The 25,082-nt window shown below is 53.0% G+C and overlaps 7 protein-coding genes across 7 annotated transcripts; 4 read left to right on the top strand and 3 right to left on the bottom strand.

The window, feature by feature from the left end:
* Nucleotides 1-5,332: 5,332 nt before the first annotated feature.
* On the top strand, nt 5,333-8,487 carry B0T23DRAFT_442212 (phosphoenolpyruvate carboxykinase-domain-containing protein; the record flags this gene model as incomplete). The annotated part of the gene is made up of 6 exons (XM_062840810.1): nt 5,333-5,564; nt 5,677-5,728; nt 5,794-5,869; nt 6,018-6,184; nt 6,251-6,284; nt 6,860-8,487. 6 exons carry the CDS (start codon nt 5,333-5,335, stop codon nt 8,201-8,203), a joined length of 1,905 nt encoding a protein of 634 aa, XP_062693036.1. The 3' UTR covers nt 8,204-8,487.
* On the bottom strand, nt 8,472-9,317 carry B0T23DRAFT_145218 (uncharacterized protein). Its single transcript, XM_062832434.1, has 2 exons — nt 9,274-9,317; nt 8,472-9,145 (listed from the first exon to the last, which is right to left on the bottom strand). The coding sequence occupies exon 2, from the start codon at nt 9,092-9,094 to the stop codon at nt 8,711-8,713; it is 384 nt and encodes a 127-aa protein (XP_062693035.1). The 5' UTR covers nt 9,095-9,145; nt 9,274-9,317; the 3' UTR covers nt 8,472-8,710.
* A 543-nt stretch (nt 9,318-9,860) lies between these two features.
* Nucleotides 9,861-13,168, bottom strand: B0T23DRAFT_395921 (uncharacterized protein; the record flags this gene model as incomplete). Its single annotated transcript, XM_062838223.1, has 4 exons — nt 9,861-9,957; nt 10,063-10,151; nt 10,279-10,447; nt 10,773-13,168. 4 exons carry the CDS (start codon nt 13,166-13,168, stop codon nt 9,861-9,863), a joined length of 2,751 nt encoding a protein of 916 aa, XP_062693034.1.
* A 1,192-nt stretch (nt 13,169-14,360) lies between these two features.
* B0T23DRAFT_428836 (uncharacterized protein) lies at nt 14,361-15,073 on the bottom strand (the record flags this gene model as incomplete). Its single annotated transcript, XM_062840158.1, has 2 exons — nt 14,361-14,801; nt 14,978-15,073. 2 exons carry the CDS (start codon nt 15,071-15,073, stop codon nt 14,361-14,363), a joined length of 537 nt encoding a protein of 178 aa, XP_062693033.1.
* Nucleotides 15,074-15,515: 442 nt separating this feature from the next.
* B0T23DRAFT_379999 (Bud-site selection protein) lies at nt 15,516-17,706 on the top strand. The gene has a single exon (XM_062837185.1). It carries the CDS (start codon nt 15,717-15,719, stop codon nt 17,442-17,444), a length of 1,728 nt encoding a protein of 575 aa, XP_062693032.1. The 5' UTR covers nt 15,516-15,716; the 3' UTR covers nt 17,445-17,706.
* Nucleotides 17,707-18,123: 417 nt separating this feature from the next.
* Nucleotides 18,124-23,315, top strand: B0T23DRAFT_358225 (exocyst complex component Sec3-domain-containing protein). The gene is made up of 4 exons (XM_062836202.1): nt 18,124-18,495; nt 18,565-20,666; nt 20,717-21,843; nt 21,895-23,315. Exons 1-4 carry the CDS (start codon nt 18,402-18,404, stop codon nt 23,027-23,029), a joined length of 4,458 nt encoding a protein of 1,485 aa, XP_062693031.1. The 5' UTR covers nt 18,124-18,401; the 3' UTR covers nt 23,030-23,315.
* A 733-nt stretch (nt 23,316-24,048) lies between these two features.
* B0T23DRAFT_379994 (uncharacterized protein) lies at nt 24,049-24,860 on the top strand. Its single transcript, XM_062837184.1, has one exon. The coding sequence runs from the start codon at nt 24,440-24,442 to the stop codon at nt 24,830-24,832; it is 393 nt and encodes a 130-aa protein (XP_062693030.1). The 5' UTR covers nt 24,049-24,439; the 3' UTR covers nt 24,833-24,860.
* Nucleotides 24,861-25,082: the final 222 nt, after the last annotated feature.

Genomic DNA, 25,082 nt, shown 5'->3' with positions numbered 1-25,082 from the left:
TTTTGGTACATTGGGTTGATATGTACTTGCCACTACCCTCATGGATGAAATATGTACTTCTACATGTTTGTAGTGTATATACCTATGGAAGAGAATCACTGATAACCCAGTGGGATGAGATAGAAGTAATTTGGGTAGAGTGTGAAAAGGTGTTGACATGGTGTGGTTCTGTGTCTACGGAAGTGTCGGTGGTAGACGGCTTCCATAAACCATGTCACCGTACATGTATCCGTATAGGTAGGTAGTGTATACCTCTACTAATGGTACGTAGTTGGTTTGAGCGAGGACTAGAAGAAAGAGGTTGGTAGACGGATAATACCGCATTGAAGAGTGTTATCGCTCGTGTGGAACTATGTGCCGGACGCCGGAGTTAAAAAGACGAGAATCATCCCGTTGATCTCGGACTTCTTGTGAATGAAGTTCCGTGGTGATCATCGATCAATGGAAGATAACCACCGAGAAAGTGTTTAACGGGAATAACGTTTTCATGGTGCGAATGTTTCATCGGCTCACGGATCACGGCTAACATCTGGCCGTCTGATCCGTTAGTGTAGGTGAGTGAGGGATGAGTGTCTTAGATATAATAAGTACGTACGTAGTGTACGCACCATCAAGATCGACGTTCTCCCGGATAGCGGCGGCTCGGCAGCCAGCTGACTGGCGGACGAACATCAACAACTGGACTCACACATGGCATGAGCGGTGGCGATGTAGGGTACAAGGCCGGGACCCGTGAGCCGGTCAGGGAAGCATCTGTTACGTAGGTACTTGCCGGCTGCTGTCTAGAGAGCGCTTATGCGGAAAGAAAGGCAAAAGCAGACTAGCCACAAGAGGGTAAATAGACCTAAGGGAATAAGAGGCTGGAGCGGCAAGGCGGCATCCGTTCTTCAAACCGTCCAATCCGCTTTCGTAGGTTGGAAAACCTGGGGAGAAGTATGGAGCTGGGCAGGTCCCGGTTCATCTTCTTTTGCAAACCCACGTTTTCTCCCCCCTGGCACGAGCCAAGTCATCAATGAGGGACTAGGATCAGGGTAAGATCCAATCCGGGGTAAGTTCGCCTCTTGGGCCGAGGACCAACCGTCTTTTCTGTACCCCGACGCCCAGAGAAGTCCAAGGCTCAGTGCCTGAGCTCAGATCATGCGGGTGTAGCCGCCGAGCGAGTTCCCGACAACCACGGTCGGTTTTGAAGTTCACAGACGCACGAGCCTCAACGAATATGGATGGATAGGTGGGAGACGGGAGAGCAGCACGAGAATCTCTTGCCGGAGTTGGTAACTTTGCCTGCAGCTCCCTCTTGTGGGAAACCGCAGAAACGGTCGGCTGGATGTTTTGGACACCGATTCGTCGAGATAAGCTCAACAGTGATCTTTCTGTCCCGTCGAAATCAGGCCCATCACGACGACCGTAGTGTAAAGCGTATCGTTCATTATGTTTGATGGAAGAGATGGGAGATCATTAACAGCCAATGTAACTCTCCCGCAGGCTGAAAAGCTTGTAGACGCCTCTCCCGCAATGGTTCTTCGGCTGGGTTTTGTCCAGCAGTGGTTACTGGATAATCGGCTAATTTGGCGAGATGCAGGCTGTTGCTTGAGCGAGTTTAAGGAAGGAAGGAAGGCACGCGACACTGATGCTTTCCATTGAAAATTACCGAATGAATTCGCGAGTGAGATTCTGGCGGTGTTACCGTGGGTGAGGTTGATGTTGAAAGTGGAGTACACAGTCACACAGGTTTAGTGTAGTGTACACTAGAGGATCAAGTTGGACGGGATCCCGAGTCGGCGGATGTCGGGGGATCGGCAGAAGTGTAAGGGAGTCAGCGACCGGGGCCGAAAAGGTGCAGCAAAAGTAAGCCGGCCCAACGGAGCTGGGCTGGACACTCGCAGCGGGCTGCTGATGTCACACAATGGAAGAAACCGGAACAAGGGAGGCCAGGGTCTAGATCTTCATGTGCTTCAACCAGACCAAGTCGGGAAAAGTCGAGGCAAATGCAAGGCCGATCCCGCCAACTTCCGCCCTCGTCGTCGATTCTGTAGCATTCAACTTTTTGTTGTTCTTGGCTGTGCGATCCGAGAACTTGTGGCAGGTTTCACCTCTTCGGGCACTTTTTTGTATTGACACCTTGGCGATATTCTCAAACGCCGGAACAAATCACAATGAATACTAATATCACCATGAAGCTGTTCTTTCTTGTGGCCAGAGTTCAGTCGGTCTGGAACCCATGTACTACACTGCCTCAGCCTTGTATGCATTGGCCTGTCAACGAAGTCCAAAACAAACCTCTTTACCGCTTCTCTTTTGTTGCCATGCTGTGTTCTCGTGACCTGATGCGGTCTGTTGACCCAGACAGAGGGTGAGGGCCCCTTTCATCCAAGGTATGTACCTCTCTACATTGCTCTTGAACCAAGTACAGTAGCACACGATAGTTCCCGAACATCCAGATTCAGTGGTGATCACATGCCCGCCTTGCATCTTGACCGTTTCCATCACGGGCTCCGTTTTCGACCCCATTACACTCCATTGCGCTCCAATACTACTTTTATTGGTCACCTTGGGGTTTCCAGGACAACAACTACAACAACTTTTATCCACGAGGAGTCACGATGGCTGCCCAGTTACGTAAAGATCCACACGCAGTTGCCCAGGTATCCCAAGTCATGCGCTAACACTGCCGAGAGTTCTGCCCGTGTTCTCGAAGCAGGCCGCCCAGAGAGATCCAGTTGGTTTGCGGTCAGAGTACAACACATCCCAACACACTCATCCACTTCAAAGCCAGAGAAGAGATTGTGTTGGGGCCAACGTCACATGAACTGTGAATTGAATGCTGCATGCCCCAGACTGTCGGTTTTGGTTATTGTTTTTGCAAGGGGGGTTTCGGGCAAAGTCGGAAGAGCAAGAGAGACACCAAAACGGTGCCGCCGATTGTTCTCGTCAACTGAACCTACAGTATGACGGAATGCCCGCCGTCGGCAACGACATGACAACAAACGTGGGTTGGTGGTGACATTGAGCGGGGCACGGCTTGGCGAGATTCAGGTACGCATGTCAGGTACCTTTGAGAGTGGAGTGGAACATTGGAACGACGATGCAACAGCGGTGCATGTCGTCTTTTCACTATCGACCGTCTTATCTGCGATTTGACCCGATGATGATATTGGGACGAGAGGAGAACGGATTGCAACTCCGAAAACTTTTCGGACTATTCCTATTTCCAAATTTGGAGGAAAAGGGAAACTCTGTTCAGGCGTATGTATCATGGACTGAAATTGAAAACCGGAAGAGCGGATGGAGATGGGAACCTGAAGTGGTCGGTTCCTGTCACTATGAAATGGCGGGGTCCCGCGCATCCGCTCGGATGGAGATGGTGGCCTAGAAAAATCTCCATTCTCCCATTCACAAATGCCGGGGTAAGGAAAGAAGAGGTCACAAAATGCGGGTTGTTGCGGGGTACCAGCACCGGTCTGGCTTTCCTTCCGCAAAGGTTTCCCCAAACCACGGCTTGGCATGATAATTCTCCAGAATATCAGGCTGCTGCCAAGGGCTGGGTATTTCCCAAGCCCCAGGTTCTCTGCCCGTTCAAAGCGTGTCGCCATTTCGATTTCTTGGCCTGCGATACCGTGTGAGTGACTAAAACTTGTAGCACCGCAGAGCCGCGAATTGGCGAACCGGTACCCTACTACCGGATATAGTCATCCCAAAACTCTTTGCTCTTTCATGTCTTGACCAATTTCCCACCACCTGATTGGCTTGTCCTTCAACCCTTCGGAGTAAGTTTTGCCCCTAATCAAAGAGTCGAACACGAGGGGAGCCGACAGCGTCAAAGCAAGCATAGCCATACTTGACACAGGCAGCTTGCTTCGGTCAACATCCTGGGCGCCAAATGCAGGGAAACAAAAGTTCACCTTGACGACGGTGACGGGCTACTGGAGGTTGAGCCGTAAATGACGGTAATAGCCTGGAGAGGGAGTCATGTGCCCAGCAGAGATCGAAAACAGAGCTAGCTGAGTTTACGGGTTTCCACTTCAGCTTCTAAAAACAATGCTGGTAAATTGTTAGGCGCTGCTCTGATTCCCGGTTTGGCAGGCCCAACCTAATTTCCCTGTAGGTAGCCTCCACCGCGCTTCCCCTAACCCCTGGCCAGCAACTACCTAGAGGTACCTATGTATGTAGGTCGGTACATGTACATACAACCGTTGCACACAGCGGCCGTTTCCCTACACCGTCTCCGAGTTGCACATCTCACTATCCAGGGCACTTGCACATGCTGCGTACAATCACGAATCCAACGTCGGCCTTCAACTGAAACCAAAGCACAACATGATCGAGGAATTACACTGTACCGGCGTCCTTCGGAATGGTAGTCATTGCAACACGAAACAGATTGTCTCGGGCTGCGGCCAAGAACATTGACAGGATGGCCATGGCTCGGACCAACTACCGCCAACAACACTGGAATCGTGTGCAAGTTGAACAGACGGGGTAGTAAAGTAGGAGATGCAAGGTCAGTGTGAAATTCATGGACAGTTTGATACAGAGAGCTGCTCATTGAATCCGTGCCTACATCGAACAATAAGTATCCAGTGGCCTGGAAATATTAAATGGCAGCAAGAAACGAACGTCAAGGCTGATACTTGGCAAACTGGACTTCGATTGCCAGCTTACAAGACACTACGTACAGTAATTGTCCACGCCAGCGCACCCAGGCTTGACCACATCCAGCAATAACCGTTCAACAAACGACGTCGCTGCACCCCTGATGAAACACCACCACCATGCGTACCTACGGTCGTGTACATGGCACAGTTCGCAGCAGCGATCTAGTGTAATTCTGGTTGATTTGCATCGCCCTGATGATTCCCGAAGGACGACAGGGGGGCAGGGGTGGACGAGGCCTGGCTCCGGAAAGTCTTCGTGGAAACCGTCTTCAGCCCAGACAGGAAACTGTCCGCCCATAGCGTCAAGACCGCCCTGCAACCCTCTGGCTCCGTCTGCCTCCGTCCTGCCCCGTGCTGCCCGTTAGATTCCACTTACACCCGCTCCTGTTCCGGGGTTGGAGGCGCCTTCAAAGCAAAGACGTCACCCATGATTGGGCATCGGCTACCCTTTGGTCTCCACATCTTTATATCCCATGTCTCCTTCACCTCGGGTTCTCCTGGGACTTGTTCCATCTTCACCAATTGGATCCTCCTCCAGCTTACTTGCCGTTGTCGTCTCCGGCTGTGCTCCCGCATCCCCTGTCACCGTTCAACCACGAGCCCGTAACCGTTTCCACTCCCGAGTTGGCTTTCCAGTCGTCCGGCCTCTGCAAACCGCCGCGTCGAAAACAATAAGTACCATGGGCGACCCCGTCATCAGAACCGCTTCTCCCTACACTAATCCCAACATCAAATGCCCTCGACTACAACGTCTCTCGTCTGGCCCATCTTCTAGCTTCATCAACAACAGCAACAACAACAACAACAACAATAAATCATCCAACAGCAAGTACCCCAACTGCCAGCCCTCAAGCCTCGACAATGCCCACGCATACACATCAACATACACATTGCATACAATGAATGCCCCTCGTGACCAAGTGTCGTCACATCTTCGTCTCTATCAGCCCAAAGCACACGCAGTCCCGACTGCACAAGAGACTTTGACAAGTTCACCATGGCTAACCGCACTTGTCTCGTCTAGTGTTCAACCACGATCACGTCAACAAGACCAACCTCCACCCTGGTGGTGTCAAGTGAGCAAATCTCCATGGCAACACGACTCGTTGCCTGGCCAGAGGTGCTGACGATACTTCAACAGGCCCCATGTCGAGCACACAGAACTAGAGGAGGAGCTCCATCAAAAAGCTCACATCGACTATGACAGAGTCGCTATTGTACGTCCCTCTCTCCTCATCGCCTTTTGAGACTGCAACATTCGATATCAACATGAAGGAGCTTGCATATGCACCGCCTGTTGGCTCCAAGTTGGACTCTTTGAAAATGGCCATGCTGCTGGAAGGACGCATAACTAACCCTCCACAGATCGCCAACCCTTCAGTCGCCTCCCTCTACGAGGATGCCCTCGTCTATGAGACGGGCACTGCCATCACATCCAGCGGTGCTCTTACCGCCTACTCGGGCAAGAAGACTGGCCGTTCTCCCTCAGATAAGCGTATCGTCAAGGAGCCTTCATCAGAAAACGACATTTGGTACGTTTGAACCTGTCGCCCCTGCCTTTGACTTCACAACAGACTTGCTGACGATTTCTCAAATAGGTGGGGACCTGTCAACAAGCCCATGAGCCCAGAGGTAAGAAACACTTGCACTTTTTTTTTTCGACACATCCGGCATGACCAGAAAAGGTGTTGGTTGGTTGGTTGGTTGGTTGGTTGCACTCCACAGTTTCAAATGCATCCATTGGCGGCGGCATTGGCATTGGATGGTTGCACAAGCACACGCGACCAATTTCGCACTCGAACAGGCGATGGTGAGGTCGGCAGCCCTGCGGTGCACTTTCCACACAATGGATTTTGCCAAGCAGAGCACGGCTTCACGTCATTGTTCTTGGCGACTTTGGAAACGACTTTTGATGTCTTGTCGGTGTCATCGTGGAGCCGGTGTGCACCGGCGCCATGTGGGGTCCCTTTGACCCGCCCCTGCTCTCGCCTGGGCTGTCGTCATGACCCGCAGCGCTTGTCCCCGAATCAGGTCCCAGCCTCGGATGCATGCCCCCCCCCCATCAATGCACCCCGCTCCCGCTCGGGAAACCACTCGGCCTTCCCCGCACCAACCGAACCCCTTTTTCTCCACTCGGGCCAACGGCGATCCCAGATCACGTGGCCCCCCTCGTCGTCACCACTTGCTGACTCTCTTCACTACTACAGGTCTGGAAGATCAACCGCGAGCGTGCTGTCGACTACCTCAACACCAGGAATCGCATCTACGTCGTCGACGGTTATGCCGGCTGGGATGAGAAGTACCGCATCCGCGTCCGTGTCGTCTGCGCCCGCGCCTACCATGCTCTCTTCATGCGCAACATGCTCATCCGCCCTCCCCGCGAGGAGCTCGAGCACTTCCACCCCGACTACACCATCTACAACGCCGGCTCTTTCCCCGCCAACCGTTACACTGAGGGCATGTCCTCCTCCACCTCCGTTGCCATCAACTTTGCCGAGAAGGAGATGGTCATCCTCGGTACCGAGTACGCCGGTGAGATGAAGAAGGGTATCTTCACCGTCATGTTCTACGAGGGCCCCGTCAAGCACAACATCCTCACCCTCCACTCCTCCGCCAACGAAGGCAAGGATGGCGACGTCACTCTCTTCTTCGGTCTTTCCGGAACTGGCAAGACCACCCTCTCGGCCGACCCCAACCGCCGTCTCATTGGTGACGACGAGCACTGCTGGTCCGACCGCGGTGTCTTCAACATCGAGGGTGGCTGCTACGCCAAGACCATTGGTCTCTCCGCCGAGAAGGAGCCCGATATCTTCAACGCCATCCGCTACGGTTCCGTCCTCGAGAACGTTGTCTTCAACCCCGAGACCCGCGAGGTCGACTACGATGACGCCACCCTCACCGAGAACACCCGCTGCGCCTACCCCATCGAGTACATCCCCAACGCCAAGATCCCCTGCCTGTCGCCCAACCACCCCAAGAACATCATCCTCCTCACCTGCGACGCCCGCGGCGTGCTCCCTCCCATCTCCAAGCTCGACTCGGCCCAGACCATGTTCCACTTTATCTCCGGCTACACCTCCAAGATGGCCGGTACCGAGGACGGCATTCTCGAGCCGCAGGCGACCTTCTCCTCGTGCTTCGCCCAGCCCTTCCTGGCCCTGCACCCCATGCGCTACGCCAAGATGCTCGCCGAGAAGATCGAGAACCACAACGCCAACGCTTGGCTCCTCAACACCGGCTGGGTCGGTGCCGGCTTCGCCCAGGGCGGCAAGCGCTGCCCGCTCAAGTACACCCGCGCCATCCTCGACGCCATCCACTCTGGCGAGCTCGCCAACGTCGAGTACGAGAACTACGAGGTCTTCAACCTCCAGGTTCCCAAGAGCTGCCCCGGTGTTCCCTCAGAGCTTCTCAACCCCAAGACTGCCTGGACCGCTGGTGCCAACTCGTTCGACACCGAGGTCAAGAAGCTGGGTGGTCTCTTCCTCGAGAACTTCAAGAAGTACGAGAGCGAGGCTACTGAGGATGTCATCAAGGCTGGCCCTGTCGTTTAAGGCGGTGCCTGGCGCGATGCTTTCCTTGCGATGAACAATTTCTCCATCAGCATTTTTCTACTGTGGCTTTTTGTATTTTGGGATTCCCCCCCCCCCCTTGGACTTGGAATGATGGATGACTCTTGTGTGCTCATCGGTCTTTATGAGAGACACAAACGACACGAGAACAACAACCTAGAAAGTTCTTTGCATATGTCATTTGGCGCTCGTTTTCTTCTTTGGCTTTTTTTTTCTGGACATTCCTCTTTTGGCAAAACGAAAGAAGGATACGGAAACGGGATTATCTGTTTGGATATTTACATGTAATCTTGGGTACAGTAAGAGTACACGCACGCAGATTTCGTGCGTGGTCTACACTAGGTCATGTTTTTGATGTCTTTTTAGCTTGGCTGTGGTTGTTGGAATCGAGGGTGCCTCTTACTTTGAGAGGTTGTTTGAAAGAACTTGACTTTGCCTGATCGTTGTGCATTTCATCAACCAACTGTTTAAAAAGTGATCCTCCTAATCTCAAAGTCCGCCCAGGCTTATGGAGGGAGCTCCAGGCCCAAAAACCTTCCAAACGAGCTTATGAACATAGGAAGGATCTCTGTTATCCTCGTCCCAGCCGTAGCCCTCGAGCCTGTTGGTCACCGTCTCCCTCTTCAAAGTCGTGTACAGAATCCTCATGGCCTTGGCGCGCGCCAGCTTCCAGGCCTTGTGTGCCACGGGGTCGAGGTTCTTGTTCGGCTCCGGGACGGCGCTAGTAGGACCGAATACGTATTCGGTCAACTCTTCGGCGTCGAGTTCCACTCGAAGAAAGTGGTTCCAGTCGCGGATGTTGGCCGACCCTTTGAGCTCGATGAGGGCGCAAACCCGGTAGATGGGTGTGGGGGTCAAGATGGGAGTTGTCATGATGAGGGTTGGAATGGTTTGTATGTGGTTATCTGTAAATGGGTGGTGGTACTATTGTTTGTTGTTGGTAATTGCCAGGTTAGTGATTAGATTAATGATTATAATGATAACGGAAATGATAATCACCTGACCAGTCATCTTGGTAGGGCAAAGGAAATTGATAGCCTCGACTTACATACAGATATATATTATATGGGTGCCTGGAGTGACTGTCAAGTGGATGTTGGTTGTTGAGAAATAACTGGAAGCGGAAGACGGCCGAGCGGGATGATGGGGGTTTTATAAGTAGACCGCCCAACCTTTGGAGCACCTCCTTCCTCCCTTTAAGATCAGACGGTAGAGGTAGCTGCCTAGCTTGGGGTGATCGAGTGGTTTGGTATAATCATTTACTACTTTACTACCTTATCATACGTCGTATCTCGATGATAGGTTTAGTATAGCACGACGGGGTTCTTTTCTCTCTTGTCTCTGTTTACCAGAATGTTTTTATATCTCCTCTCCTACCTACATCTGCATCAGTTTCGCGCTTCAAGTGATCATCAGCTAGAGTTAGTCTATTGCTCGTCAGTCACACTCATTGGTTCTAACACCTTATTACAGGTACACTTTGATCATCCGTCATCATCCATGAGAACGATGGATTCTTACCACCTAGACTTGAACAACTAACCCAACTTAACAAGGCAAACCAACCAAGGCCTCGAGTATGTTCGATAGCTACCTGTGAGGCGAAGAAGGGCACCGTGCATCGTCGTGTGGCAACCAATCAGGCTTTGTTGATTTGGGCTTGGACCTCCTCGGTGTCCAATTCATCCTTGGAGAGACACTCGACAGGGTATTCGCAGTCCTGAGAATTTTCGAGACTACCGACTAATGTAGGTAGAAACTAATGTCCCGTCATAGACTCTTTGACAGCATTCAGCTAGCTGCCTTTTTCCCCATGGAAATCGTTCGAGGGCCATTATTACCGGCCCACGTCATAAAGACGTAGCCATCGATGTAGGGTGCCTGCCTCAGGGTTCTCGATGGAGCCGAAGCTGTCAGATAATGGTCGTAGCTGATAAAAAAAAAAAAAAAACATGCTCTAGCAATTAACATGGAGGATCAAATGAGGAAACGTCATTTCCGGGTTTTATCCTGGAGAGTATGACCGCGGCCTGGATCAAGTCGCTGGTACTCATTACTTTGTATCGCCTGTGGCCCACGACAAATCGTGCTTCACGATGCGCTTTTTGATCTTGCACGTCAATGTTCTTGAGCATCAAAATTCCCTTTTCCGTTTTACCCTCAGCTTCAAACTTGATAAGGGACATGAGAGCTGAAACCAAAGACGAAGGAAATGACCACTGTGAGCTATGTTCAGGCAATCAGCGTTGAAGCAAACTGTGGTTTGTCATAATTAAATGATTATGGTCACTACAGATAACGACGAGGTGTCAGTTATGAACTGGTTTCTTCTGTCTAGCTTCACATATCTTCCAAAATTTGATCCCCTTCATATAAGAACCATGCTATGCTACGTATTTCCCATGTCTATGCAGTATGGCTCTTATGATGGGGCTTTCCCCTTTTCTAGACACTATTCTCCAAAAGCTCATCCTCGTTGACGAACTGGACAGGGTGTCCCATCTCCGCAAACAGCTTCAAGCACAGATCTCCCGATCCCCGTGTAACATACTCCTTGACGGCCTCCGCGGCCTGCTTCATGAGGTCCATAGTCCTCAGATGGCCGGGACACTCGCCGCACGTGGTCATGAAGATGTACCCAATCACCAACGGCATTTGACTCTTGTCATTGAGGTAGCCGCTGCCAAAGATCTGTGATAGACGTTGATGATTCTTCTCCTTGACCAGCTTCATCATCTCCCAGCATGACTTGTGGAGTGTCAACCAAGGGAACGACATCTCCGTAACTTCCGCGTGGAGAGCCATGACTGCCGCCTGAATGAGTTCATCCGGTCGCAGGTACTCCTCGCGCTTCTTGCCTTTGGCCTCCAACGTACGCTTCTTCTCAATATCCTTCTGGTCTTTTTCGTCGATCTGCCACATGAGCAAGTTTCCTTTGCCCAGTTCGCCCTTAGCCTCGAACCCGCTACGGGAAACAATGTCGTGGATATTCTCGGGCGTCCAGGGGACCTCGGTGCGCTTCAGATACTTCTCCACAAAGATGGATGAAACTGGTAGGCCTTTCTTGAGACCACGCGGGACCCCAGCGGCCCCCATCTGGAGTACGAAGGTCTCAAGGTACTTCTTGCGAGTCTTCGGGGCGATTCCTCCAGGAAAGAAGTTGGAATCAGGGAGAAGAGCCTGGGCCATTTCCAAGTCTGGCCAGAAATGAGGATCAACCAGCTTCTCATTCTGGAGCGCAGAGTAGAGATGGGTTGTATACTGGATGGATCCCCAAGCGGTTGCAGCGTCGAAGCCGATGGAGTACATATCCCCTCGGTAACTGAGCAGGTTAAGACCGGCAAGGACTGGGGAGTAGTCCAGGATTCGGTTCGGCCTCATAGACGACGCAATCGGTATCTTGTTTCGGCGATAGTAGCTAACCTTGCACTGGTAGACGGGGTCCGCCACAATCTCCTGCCCTTGCTTGATCACCAACCGCAGCATGTCATCCATGCGTTCGGGCCAGTTCTTGATCCGCAACTTGCTCTTCTTGTGGTAGTCGAGGTGATCCTTGAGGGTTTGACTGAGGTGCTTTATCTCGTTTTGCATGAACTTGGATCCTTGCGAAACATCGGCTCTTAGCAGGTGATGGATGTCAAGGAAGGTCTGGGCGGCAAAGACGAGTGAGAATGGAATTTTGCCTGTCTTGTCCATCTGTCGAACTCCACGCATGAATTCGTCCTCAACGGGATAGCTGGGAATCATGCGGGTAACAACCGTTAGCTCACTCAGAAACTCCATGAGAAGGATCTGATCTTCCTTGAACTTTGCGTGTCCAGGCAGGTTATCCCGGTTTTTGGTGGGATCATAGTGGCCCATGACGCCTTCCCTGATAATGGGCAAATGGTCTGGCGAGAGAACGTCGAGGAAAGAAAGCAGACAGCGATGAGCGTTGATGAAGCACTCATCAGCAAGATCATACATGTTGTAGTTGAAGTTATCCGACGCATCGTCAGAGAAGACGCTGTTGATGTTGTAGCCCTTGCGAAGACAGCAAGCGAGGAAGAACTTGTGTTGCACACCCCAGGTAGCCCCCTCAAAGTTCTTGAAGCTAGGCTCGGCCTCGTCAATGATGCCGCGGGCCAAAGCGAGAGCGGTGTCGGTAGCAACAGCTGCCGCTGCAATATCGAAGAGGCCCTTCTGGTAGTTCTCCCATATCCAGCGGATGGTAGCCTGGATGCGGGCAAGGTCGTTCATCATGATGGTATAAGTGAACAAAACATCTTCAAGCTCAGCGAGTGTCTCAGCTTCGTAGATGGTCTTGTCTTCTGTCGGCTGGGTGGGTCTCTCAACATCAGGAGCATCCAGGAAGGCCTGCGAGGGCTCTTCGACGGCCAGGCCAGCAAATCTGTTGCTGATTTCATCCGACTTGGCAGCCTTCACCTTCGCCGAAGTGGAGGCTTTGCTAGACATGCGAGGGAGGAGGGCTTCTCGGACCTTCTTCAGGACCTCAACAAAGTGGCGATGCTTCAAATCGCCTTTGGAGTCCGGTCCAACACCATGCTCAGCCAAACGCTCACCGAAGCCGGAGCGATTGGAGATGACACGATTGATGGTGGCCACAAAGTTATCGGGAACGGTAATGGTCGGGTCCGCGGTGTCGGCAATGTGCTTTGCCAACTTGGGATAATCCGATATGGCAACAATGTACTTGGAGACACCGTGAATGGCCTTCTTCGTGGCTTGGATGGCTGCGCTAGCAGCTTTGCGCGCCTTGCCCTTCTTCCGGCCGCTACTGGAGGACTTTGCGGAGAGTGACGAAGCGTCCGAGGTGTCCCAGGAACCCGACTTGAGTTGGTCGGCAGGGAAGCCGCATTTCTTTGCTGTCGAGGCAAGCCATGCTGCCACTGCGTCGGTGTCCTTCTTGTACTCAAGGTACTCGCTCTTCAGCGGGAGGGGTAGCATTTTGCTCGTCTAGTCGTGGTGTTGGCCGTGGACGACTAGAAAGGAAGAGGAGGAGGAGGAGATGTGAAATGATGGGAGAAGGTGGAAGGGCCGCTAGCACAAGACAGGTCAGCTCTCTTGCGTTGTTGGGTGTTTTTGTACCGTTTGCTCCTGCCCGCTCCGTCAGGTGAAGTGTCTTATGGGCTGATTCCACTTGCCGGTCCGTTTGTCGGGCCGTTGCAGAGGTCTTTAGAAATGGGTAGAACCTGAGTGTATGTATTGTGGGAAGAGGAAGGAGCGATCCGATGTAGGATCATATTCCACAGGGACCGGAGGCACATCAAGGATGACCCCACATCAGTCACGGTTTGGGGAATAAGTACTTCAAGCATCGTGAAATGCTTGACGTCTTCCAGCGTCGTCGCGTATCTGGCACTAACTGAACACGGCTTGGTGTGCATCCGACCTTCAAGTCTTCACACAGGCATCATATCTTCACAACAAGGTGTGCCTTGCGAAAATATATCATCTTGTGCTTTCCTGGGCCAAGAGTCGAATGATGCCTAAAAAGGTGTTACTAAAAAAAACACACAATGGATGACTAGCGCAAAGCTCGAGGTTGGCAAGTCAGGCTTTGATCGGAACGCAGCAGACACTCGAAGAGCTGGAAATACATGAGGGATCAGTGTTTGAGTTGCAAAGTTCCTGTCCTCGTCATGTAAGTGAACGTCAACTGGGGGCCATGAGGACCTTGGCTGCTAACTTCATGCTGTACTATGGCGCTTCGACTCCTGCTCTAGCGCAAGGAACCGAATGTGTGAGTCAACCGGAAGGGCAATTGGCAATGAGCTCATCGAAGATACCGCAGATCGGTTGATTGCGCCGTGTCGAATGCTGCTCGGATGTGGGTGGCTGGCAACAGGAAGCCATAAGATATAGATGAAAGAAGTGAGAGGGCGAGACTTAGCTTTCGGGATCGAACAAGACGTTGAGCGTCCGATACCTGCGACCCTATCATCAGTCCCATCCCCGTTCCCCTGCCCTTCAACCACAGATCACCGCGTGAAAAGACCGGTCCCAAAGAAGAGCCAAACAAAAATATTCATTGTCCATCATGCCTCCATTCGGGTATCATCTAACCATTCCACATGACTTTTATCTGCAAAAAAGCACCACCTCTTTCGTCTTCTTGTATCCTTATTCTTTGCCCGCTTTACTTCTTACTCATCATCAACCTCAAAAACTCATCCTCATCCACTCCCCCCTTCCCACTCGCATCAAACTCTTCAATCATGGCCGTGATATCCGCATCCGGTATGTTATTCCCTACCTGCTTGCTCACCCTCCTCAGGTCGTCCTGCGTGATCATGCCCTTGCCATCTATATCGAACAGCCTGAACGCGCGACGGAGCTCCTCCTTGGGGTCGCGCTGCCGGATCAGCGTCCCCGCGATCGCCTGCGCCGTCGGTAGGTTGAAGAGCCGGTAGACGGGCGGACACTCCTGGTCAAGCGGCCAGTTGGCGGGCTTTTGGCCGTGGCGGATCAACAAGTCGAAAGTCTGCGCCTTGGGCAGCTCGAAGCCGAGGGCGCGCAGGACAAAGCGGAATTCTTCGTAGGAGAGGAGGCCGTCTTTGTTGGAGTCGAAGAGGTCGAACTGAGCGAGTTGGCAAAAGGGTGTTAGCTGGTTGGTATTTGGGGGGTGGTGGTGCGGGTCGCGCGTAGAAGGGAAAGCGGTTGCGCAGCAACATGACATGTATGTGAATGGCAAAAATAGCAGGGGTGAAAGTAAACAAAGGAAAAGAGGGAGAAGACAGAAAGGTTGGCACGTACAGCTTCGCCAACTCGCGTTTTCTGCTCGTCGGACAGTTTGTTAAAGTCTTCCCTCCCGGGGATGGTGTATTGTATCGTGCGCTGTGAAGATGCCATGGCGAGTTTGTCTTGAGTGCTTGTGAACTCGAGTGTTCGGTCTGGATGGTCGCGGATGGTGGTGTGTGATCAATTGCCAGTCACAAGAGCGACGGACTGTTTTTGCTGGGCGCAAGACGGAATGTGAAAGACGCGCGCGTAGCGAGGAATTGGATTGTGCGACTGAAAATCGGCAAAATACGGTCGCGAGGATTCTTTGACTATTGGCGACAGCAACCGCAACGGATCGGAGATGTGAAGCTAGGAGAAAGACCTTGTCGTCGTCGATGCATGTTGTTGTTGTTGTCTCTGGCTTGTGTCGTCGGTGTGGATGGATAGCCCCCGGTCAGTGGATGGGGGGGCTGTCCAGGCGCTGTCACGGTGGGTGATCTTTGGTGAACGCGTTCGAGCTGCTTCAGTCCTCTTCGGCTTTCATTGATTTGGTCCGCCCGGCTCGCCAAGTGGCCCATGCTCCTTTCCTTGGTTCCTCGGTCTGGGCCGCTCCCGGCTGGCATCGAGATCAACAACGGCCCCACTGAAAAGTGCAACAACCGATGGCTGCACTTCTGCTGCAGGCGCAAAGCTCCCCCAACTTCCAATTGACAGTTCGACTCAACCAAACTCGATTTGCGACGGGACGTCCCGAGCCATCTTAATCACGAATATGCAGTCCCTCGGAAAAAGAAAGAGAAGCGAGGAGGATGACGTCGAAAAGGTTTTTGCCAAATACTGGGGCGAGCTGCACCACGCCCTCAAGACCGCCAAAGGCTTTGAGAGACAGCGCCAGTCCAAGCGACTCCACGACCGAAGCACACCACAGGACAAGAAGGCCAGGATAGAAAATGAAATTGTTGTTCTCAAGTCCCTCGACCTCTACCAGGCCGCCCATGCCCACCTCTGCTTCTCCCTCCTTCGCATCAAGCGCATTGCCGAATGCCCCAACCTTCCCGAGGCCGTGAAGCGCGGCGTCTCCAAGCCAGTGCTCACCGAAGAAGAACGAACTGCGCTGCACAACGTTACAAGCGCCCTCTGCGCTCGCCAAGAGGTCCGCACCGTCACAGACAAGGCGATTACGGGGATATGCAAGGCCATGGGCATCGAGCCTCCTGAGAAGAAGGGCAAGAAGGGCAAGAACCAGCACAAGGAGAGGGACGAGTCAAAGACCAACGAGGCCAGAACAAATGGAGACAACAAGACGGCCAAGGATAAGAAGGAGGTGGAGGAAAAGAAGGACAACAAGCTAGACAGGAAGTCCAAGGAGAAGGAGAAGAAGGACGACAAGGAAAAGGAAAGGACAAAGACCAAGGAGAAGCTCGCAAATAAGGAATCCGTAACAGAAGAAAACTTGGACGACGACGACGACGAAAAACCAGTCAATGAGGAAGAGGAAGAGAAAATTCTCTCCAAATACGACGACTTGCTCGGTGGCTCGTCTTCCGACTCGGACGCAGATGACGAAGAAGATGACGAGAGATTTGCTTCTAAGGCTGCGGTCAAGAAGCGTCCTACCGCAAAGGAGCTTGATCCGATGGAGATTACAGATGATGAAGATGGAGGCTACGGCGATGACGGAGACCTAGACCCCATGGAAATTACCGACGACGAAGCCGACGACGGCGATTCGGAACAAAATGGCGACGGTTCCGACGACGAATTCGAAGGGTTCAGCGACTTGGAGGACGAAGGATCAGCCACCAATTCCCAAGAAGAACGACCCGAAGAAGAAGACGATGACGAGGAGGACTCGGACAACAGCGGCATCGACGCCGCCCCCTCAAAAAAGAAGAGCAAGTCCTCCTCCTCATCAACCGCCAAGACGGAAAAACTCCAAAACTTCACCATGGACTCCACCTTCCTGCCCACCCTCATGGGCGGCTACATCTCGGGCTCCGAGTCGGCCTCGGACGTCGACGTCGCCCCTCCCCGCAAGAACCGCCGCGGCCAGCGTGCCCGCCAGGCCATCTGGGAGAAGAAGTACAAGGAGGAGGCCAAGCACCTGAAGAAGCAGCAGAAGGCCAGAGACGCCGGTTGGGATTTGAAGAGGGGTGCGGTGGAATCTTCGGATGGCAAGCCGTGGAAGAAGGGCAGTCTTCTTGACCTTAAGAATAAGGGCAAGGGTGGTGGCGAAGAGGGTGGTGAAGAAAAGGGTGGTGATGCTCGGGCAGGTGCTGCTGCGGCGAGAGGTGGTGATAGGGGTCGTGGCGGCGGAGGCAGAGGTGGTAGGGGCGGTGCTGGAGCTGCTGCTGCTGCTGCTGCCGCTCCTCCGGCCAAGGCGCCCAAGAAGCGTAATGATAGCGGGCCGCTGCATCCTTCATGGGAGGCGAAGAAGAAGGCGAAGGAGAAGGAGATGCTGTCGGCACCGTTCCAGGGCAAGAAGATCACCTTCGACTAAGGACCTGCTATATGTTATTGGTGCAGTTGACGCGATATACCCTGCCAAGCATTGTTGGACCTCGCTCCATATCGATAGCATCACCCGTCATTCCGTGATTATCCAGAGACTATTTCGGTGATGAGTTACATACTTGGTAAACATCACAAACAGAAACACGAGAGCGGCACGCTTGAATCATTGGACATGCTGATGTTCGAATCTGTAGATACCGCAATTAACTTGAAACACTCTCGCCCAAAAACATGGTTTCACACCGTATAGAATTCGCTGCTGTGACGGTAGTTCTCCAAAAGCTTCAAGCAAGTTCACATCGATCAGCAGGACGTGTTAGCTACTGTTAGGATTATGGTGATTGGGGCTTGGTTTTCATTAACAGCTGGCCGACAAAGCGTTCGGGCGCCGCGGGGCCACCCCATTCCATCCAGGTCCCCACCCGCCCATGCCTGCCGTGTCGACCACCGCTTCGTCGCCTGGCATCTGAACAGCACTCAGCACTGAAGCTCCTGGACGTCCTTCCAGTGCTTGGCTCCGTTCCACTTACAGACATCCGCTTTTGAAGGTTGACAACGGCATCGACAGCTTGATGTTGCCGACCACCGATTGACCTCACAGCTCGTCCTTTTGTTGCTTGAGAGTTGCTCTACTCTACCTATCCACCTCTTTTTTTTTTTTTTTTTTTTTTTTTTTCTTCACTTATACCTATAATAATACAACCCTGGATCTCGGTCCCGAACCCGACTATTCGATTGTGGCACCGGGCGGAAGAGCAATTCCCGGTTCACGATCGAAACAGGCAACTGCTACAAGTGCTATTTCCCCTAAAAGATGTCACGACGCCTTCGACTTTGCGATACGTAGCGCCATTCCCGACCGACCCTACTACCTTAGCGACCACGTCCGATCATTTGACAAGCCGCGTTCCTCCCGACTACACTCCCGTTTACTATCTGCACAATGAGCGGCCAAATGACCAGGGCCGAACGATTCGAGGACGAGAAGCGGAGAATCATCGAGAGTTGCTTCAACAAGAGAGATGAGGACGGCTCCAGTAGGCACGCCACAAGACGAAGAAATAACAAGAACAAGACGACGGAAGGAATTGACAATGATGAACTAGCTATCGAAACCTACATCACCCATATCCGCATCACCGAGTTCTCGACACACCCGACCTCGCCCCCGCCGCCCCAGGCACGAACCCCTAATACCGAAAAGCCTCGCATCATCATCGTCGCCGTGCGCAAGTCCGGCCGCGTGCGCCTACACAAGTCCAAGGAGAACCCCAATGGCACCTTTTCCATCGGCAAGACATGGTTCCTCGACGACCTCTCCGACATCGAGTCCTTCACCAGCCCGACCGCCAGCCCCAACTTCCGTGAGTGGGCCGGCGATGTGGGCTTCATCGTCACCCTGGGGAAGCCCTACTACTGGCAGGCCCAGACCGACAAGGAGAAGAAGTTCTTCATTGCCAGTCTGATCAAGATCTTCGGCAAGTATACTGGCGGCCGCGTGCCGAGACTGATAGGCTTCGACCAGCGCGAACTTGACCAAGTGTTGGGTGGTGCCCAGGCGCCGAGGCGACCAGCAGATAGGGGCCCGCCTTCGAGATCCGGCACCCAGATCGACCAGCAAGGGGCTACCCCTCCTCTTTCGAGGTCGGCCACGTTCGATAAACCACCCTCGCGATCGGGGCCCTTGGACAACCCTCCCTCGAGATCCGCTACCTTTGATCTTCCTCCTTCGCGATCCGGCATCTTGGACCCTGCTCTTAGTAGCGGCAATGTCTCCGCGACATCTGGATATGGCTCCTTCCCACCTCCACTCGCCGGACCACCGCCCTCCGCGCCTCCCCCTGGACCTCCTCCCAGCCGCCCGGTTCCCGAAAGAATGCCTTCCCGCACCAACTTGGCTCCCAACAGCAAAGACAGGGGACCGTCGCCATCCAGGAGCATTGAGTCAAGCAATGTGAGGTCGCAGGAGCAACTACCGCTGCGGAGGATGAACTCCAACCAGAGTCAGGATTCAAGGGCACCTTCGTTGGCGACAAGAACCGAGGATAGCTCTAGTCTCCGTCCCGGATCTAGAGCTGGTACTGGAGACTCCAAAGTTACCACTCCTGAACCCGCCACGGCCCCGACACCTTCTGTACCGGCTGAGGCTCCGGCGAGGAAGCGACCACCCATGGATCCTCTACGCCCATTGCAGCTTGACAGCGGTCTGGTTCCAGCACCGTTGATGAGTCCTGCTCTACGTAGTCCTGGTTTACGTGGACGGGGAGACCCGGTCCTGCCTCCTCCGCGAAGTGTGGACCGTATGATGCCTCGCAAGAACTCCATACTCACCCAAAACGAGCCGCAGCGGGCGCCATCCCCTGCCCCACCTGTGGCCGACCAAGTAGTTACACCCATTGAACCCAGGAAAATTGAGCTCCCCGTGAGCGTGGCTCCTAGTCCCACTGTGAGCACGCCTAGCGCTTCGATCAAGTCACCCATCTCTGACGCCGTGACCGACTCCCCGCGAACGGACGAGGAGAGCCGACCGGGTCTCGGACCCATGATCAAATCCAAAAAGTCCAGGGGACAGATTGCGGGCGCTATCTGGAAGGCGGCAACGGCAGCGTCTGCCTTTAAGCCGAGGCCTGGCGGTGCAGCTGACCGTCTACGAAACTTGACCAAAAATCCCGAAGGGCCAGACGGCATCACTAGTGTCGTCCCGGCACCTCCCAAGCCAACTCCCCCGCAAAAACAGGAACAAGCGGCCCCTGGTGGTCAGGCAAAGCCAGCTGATGGGAAGGCTGGAGTTCCCGAGGTGAAGGTGACAGATTCCAAGGGCAAGGCGGAGGATGCGCCCAAGGACAAGAAGAAGGACGAACCGCTTGAGCCCGAGGAACCGCGGCGGGCGATTGTTGCTGGCAACGATATCAAGTACCTCACCTCACTCGGCATTGACCCTTCTATCCTCGATACCAAAACGACCGAGTTTGCCAAATGGCTGGACTACTTTGGCTGGGTGCCCGGTAAGCAGATGCGGTCTCGCAACTTTGACGAGATGAGGATCGATGTCGACCGCGAGCTTAGCAAGGCCCAGGCGGGCGGCTGGTTGGCGCGCTTCCAGGAGGAGGATGAGAGGGTGGATGCTATCAAGAAGGGCATCGACGTGGCGCTTGCCGAGTGTGACGAGCTTGATAACTTGCTTACACTATACAGCGTCGAGCTATCTGTAAGTTACTACGCTCATATCAGCGTGGTTTGGTTGCTAACATGTCGCAGACACTCTCGGACGATATTGCCTATATCGAAGCCCAAGGCCAAGGTCTCCAGGTCCAGGCTGCAAACCAGAAGCTACTCAAGAAGGAATTGGAGTCTTTGTTGGCTACATGCGCCATTAGCGAGTCGGATCTCGCCGCTCTGAAGGTTGCGCCACTTGAGACTGCAACCGGCGTGGAGGAGATTGAATCAGCCCTTGTCGCATTGTTCAAGGCCATGACGAAGATTGATCCCGCAATGGGTGCTATTGAAGGACGCAGGAGCGAGGATGGAAGCGGTGGCCAAGCCATGGGCCTCAACAGCGACTATGGAAACATGCGCATCGTTCAGGAGAAGAGGGAGATGTACATGGCAGAGAGCACCATGTTCATGCGCAGACTGACCGAGTTCATGGCACGACGATTCGAGGATGCATTCCGGGCCACCAAGATGGCGTTGGATAACGCGCTCTCGAAGAAGGTCGACCCTCGTAACCATGAAGCTGGCAGGGATATCCTCTGGATGTACAGTCCGCTTATTCTTTACGCCAAGGAAGTCGATGTTGCCAACTGGGACCGCATTATGCAGATATACCAAGACATCAGCCATCCGATTTACAAGGCCGAGTTCAAGGATGCGATGGATTCATGGAAGAAGAACGCGAGGAAGATGACGGGCGAAGAGACGGCCGAACTGCTATTCACTTCAGGACAAGATAAGAAGGACGAAGGCCTTGCTAACACGGCAAGAAAGCTTACCGTCAAGCGAAGTCAGACACTGGCGAGAACCCTCCGCTCACAGGTCGGTGAAGGAAAAGCCGGCACTGCTGTGGACAAGACTCTGGATAGCAGGGCTCTCCCTTACGAAGCGTTTGCTGGCGTTCTGGACGATCTTCTTCCCCTGGTGGAGATGGAGCAAAACTTTGTCATTGACTTTTTCCACGCCTCGACTCTGGAGCAGGTCGATTTCCCCGATCTCGTGGTTGCGTCCAGGCCTCAGGACCGTCGCGGAAACGATCTCAAACGCCATCGCATGATGGAACCGGATCGTGATCTGGCCCGCAGGATCACCCGTGCCATGGAGGTCATCTTTATGTTCTTTGATAAGAACTTGCAGAACCTGATGGACTGGGTGTTGATGATGGATCCTTTGTAAGTCTGCTTACGTCTTTTATGTGATGTTTCTTGCTGACTGTTTCATAGACAAGGAGTTGGTGTTTTGGCCACGCTGGAGCGCAAGATGGCCGATATCAGCCAATCCAACCAAGACTACCTCAACACCGTTCTACAAAAGCTTCATGGTAACCTCGAAGGCAAGTTCAAGAAGTTTGTCGACGAGCAGGTGCGCGCCATCGAGGAGACCAAGGTCAAGATCAAGAAGCGCAAGGGCGTCATCCACTTCATGCGCATCTTCCCCCAGTTCTCTGCGGCTGTCGAGAACATGCTCTCCTCTAGCGCTGCTGCCGTCGGCAACACCATGGAATCGCCCGTCTCTGCCAGCAACCTTACCGTCCGCCGCATGATCGACCGCGAGTACGACCGCATCATCAAGACCATGTTCGATTCGCTCAAGGTCATTGCGCGCGAGAACCCAGCCGTGGCTCTCCCCGCCACCGGCGGCGGTGGCGGCGGCAACTCCAGCTTCCCATCCTTCCCCGGAAGCAGCGCTGCCTCCATGATCAGCAGCGTCAACATTAGCAGCTTGCGCGGCTCCTCGGGCGCCGACACGGAAGAGGACAAGGAAGCCCTCAACTTCCACATCCTGCTCATTGAAAACATGAACCACTTCATCGAGGAGGTCGACAACGCCAAGGGCCTCGAGGTGCTCGACGACTGGCGCGAGGCTGCCCAGCAGGAGCTTGCAGAGCACTTGAACCTCTACACCAACACTGTCATGCGTAGACCGTTGGGTAAGCTGCTCGAGTACCTCGAGAATGTCGAGGCTCAGCTGGCGGCCGGCAAGAACCCCGGCGCTGTGGCCGCGCAGACGAATACCTCCAAGTCCGCGTTCAACAAAGTCTTGAGCGGGTATGATGGGAAGGAAGTCCGCAAGGGTATTGAAACGCTGAGGAAGAGAGTGGAGAAGCACTTTGGCGGCGATGATGACGCCCCCGGTGGCGACGGCGCGAGCGCGATTACTACTGGTAGCAACGGATCTAGGGTGGTGGGTGGGGGTAACAGAGGTCTGGTGATGAGGGTGTTGAAGGAGTGCGAGAGGTTCTACGGCGAGGTGGACATAAGGGTGGCAAAGATTACGACCGAGGTATATGGTGGTGAGGTGTTGTGGGAGTGGCCGAGAGCGGAGGTGAAGAGTGCGTTCAGTCAAGCGGGAAGGTGAGTGGGTGAGTTAGTTGAGATGGTCAGGAGGAGAGAGGAAATGTTGTCGTAGTTACCCGACGAATCATCTCGGGGTTTTGGAATGCATATCATATATATTATTATTATTATTTGGCGTGTTGCCCGGCTTTGGTGTCTTAAGAGGGTACTCGAGGGGGCATTATAGGAGACCATGAGGTGGATTCAAAACACTCTAGTGTGACTTTGTAGACAATAATTGATCATGGAGTCGCAGCAAAGGAAGAAATAGAGATAATGTAGGTAACTTGTAATCATGGTTGTTGAAGAAGTAGTGAGACGGATGTGGTTTGAGTAGGTAAGGTAACGAGTTTCTGTTCGGTGAGCTTATTACTATCTATACATTATTTATCACCGCGCCGCTTCTTTCGTCAACCGCTCCTTACGGTTTGGTATCAGAAGATCGTTCCCCAGTCTTCTCCAACACCTTTTGTCAGCACCCAACTCACATTAGACTACCCTGCCGTTCACATAGCATGGAGAAGATGGAGAGCTCATCGGCGGTTTCGCTTCAATTCTTTCCCTGCTCAGTGGCTGACCTCGCTGCCCCTGCGAATATCCAGTACCCCCTCCTTGGCCTGACAGGAAGCTTTTGATGTTCAGCCCCATGAGATCTAGCGAAGCATCTGTTCAAGGAGTGGGGCTGCTCACGATGTTACAATAGGCATGGACGTTTCAAAGATGCCTTGTCCTATGATATTTCACTGGTCAGAAGAAAAAAGCGTTGAACAGTGCAGTCCAGCCAATCCAATGACAAACCGAATGCACCAAACAGCAACTTTTTTGTCATCCTATCAAACAGATATCAGTCGCTCGTGATTTCCCATTGCTTCGTTGCGTTACATTGGGATCTTACACTTACAACTCAGCTGTTTTAGGCACCTATTCCCAAATAGGCAGCTAGATCTAACTGTAACACAGAAGAGCGGCAGGGCAAGGTAGTGTAGCAGGGTTTGAGATTCTTTCATTGTCGGTGACAGACTCCAGAGGGATTGGCCGTGGGCTGATGATGATGACGCCTGGAAAGGGAAGGAAGAAAAAAGAGAGGAAGGGGAAGGTGTATATAACGATTCCATGAGCCCACCCCTAATTCAGTACACAAAGCACTTTTTTTTTTTTTTTTATTGTTTCTTTTAACTACCTCAAAGCACGAGAATACCCAGTCCAGTCAGTCATTGATAGATAGAATCACTCAAAAACGCCTCAACGTCTCTACTTCCCCCTCCCTCCCTCCCTCCCTCCTCTTGGACGGACTTCAACACAACAACCGACAACCAACAACCACAAGAAAGATCTTGGACATACCTACACACCTCACCAAACCACCAAACCAAAACTTCACTCCGCTGAATCTCTTTGAATAAAAGAAAGGAAAAAAAGAAAAGAAAACACAATGCGCTCCCACCTCCTTCCCCTCCTCCTCGCCGCAACAGCAGCACCCACAACCACCCTCGCCTCTGGCAACCTCCCAAACATCAACAACAACATGAACATAATAAACCCCCGCCAACCTCAAGACGTATTTACGATCCAAACCAACACCGACGCCAACAATGGCTTGGTGCCCATCACCACCACTACGACTACTGAATCAACTTGGCACACGGTGCCTAGTACTACTGCTGCTGGTGCAGTGAATACAGCTACGGTGACGGCCACGAAGACGATGACGACGACGACATCGACAAGTACTGCTGGGGCTGCGAGGGTTACGGGGGTGATGGGAGGACTGGGAGGACTGGGAGCGGTGGGGGTTTTGGTTGTGGGATTGGTGGGGGGTTTGTAAATGAATGTGGGGGAAAGAAAGGGAAGAAGGGGGGGTTGATGAAGATGGAAAGAGAAAGATGGGAAGAAAGAGGGAAAGCAAGATGGGAAGGATGTTCTTGTGGTGATGCCTTTGAGACATGGTTTGGGGCTTGGGCTTCACTAATGCGATTGATCGATCGAAACAGTATGATTGAAATAATAATATAAAAAGTACATGACTTGTATACACAGCTGGAAGCATTCTGCTTCTTTTGGATGATATTCACAAT

The sequence above is a fragment of the Neurospora hispaniola genome (genome assembly GCF_033458365.1).
Source record: "Neurospora hispaniola strain FGSC 10403 chromosome Unknown B0T23scaffold_4, whole genome shotgun sequence".
Classification (NCBI taxonomy): domain Eukaryota; kingdom Fungi; phylum Ascomycota; class Sordariomycetes; order Sordariales; family Sordariaceae; genus Neurospora; species Neurospora hispaniola.
The sequence above is the reverse complement of the archived record's forward strand: the minus strand, read 5'-3'. Positions and strand labels throughout refer to the sequence as shown.

Coding starts and splice junctions, on each gene's coding strand:
- B0T23DRAFT_145218 (XM_062832434.1), bottom strand. CDS start 9,094: ATGACAACTCCCATCTTGACCCCCACACCCATCTACCGGGTTTGCGCC.
- B0T23DRAFT_379999 (XM_062837185.1), top strand. CDS start 15,717: ATGCAGTCCCTCGGAAAAAGAAAGAGAAGCGAGGAGGATGACGTCGAA.
- B0T23DRAFT_358225 (XM_062836202.1), top strand. CDS start 18,402: ATGAGCGGCCAAATGACCAGGGCCGAACGATTCGAGGACGAGAAGCGG. Junction 18,496..18,564: donor GAGAGATGAGGACGGCTCCA/GTAGGCACGCCA, acceptor ATGATGAACTAG/CTATCGAAACCTACATCACC. Junction 20,667..20,716: donor TATACAGCGTCGAGCTATCT/GTAAGTTACTAC, acceptor AACATGTCGCAG/ACACTCTCGGACGATATTGC.
- B0T23DRAFT_379994 (XM_062837184.1), top strand. CDS start 24,440: ATGCGCTCCCACCTCCTTCCCCTCCTCCTCGCCGCAACAGCAGCACCC.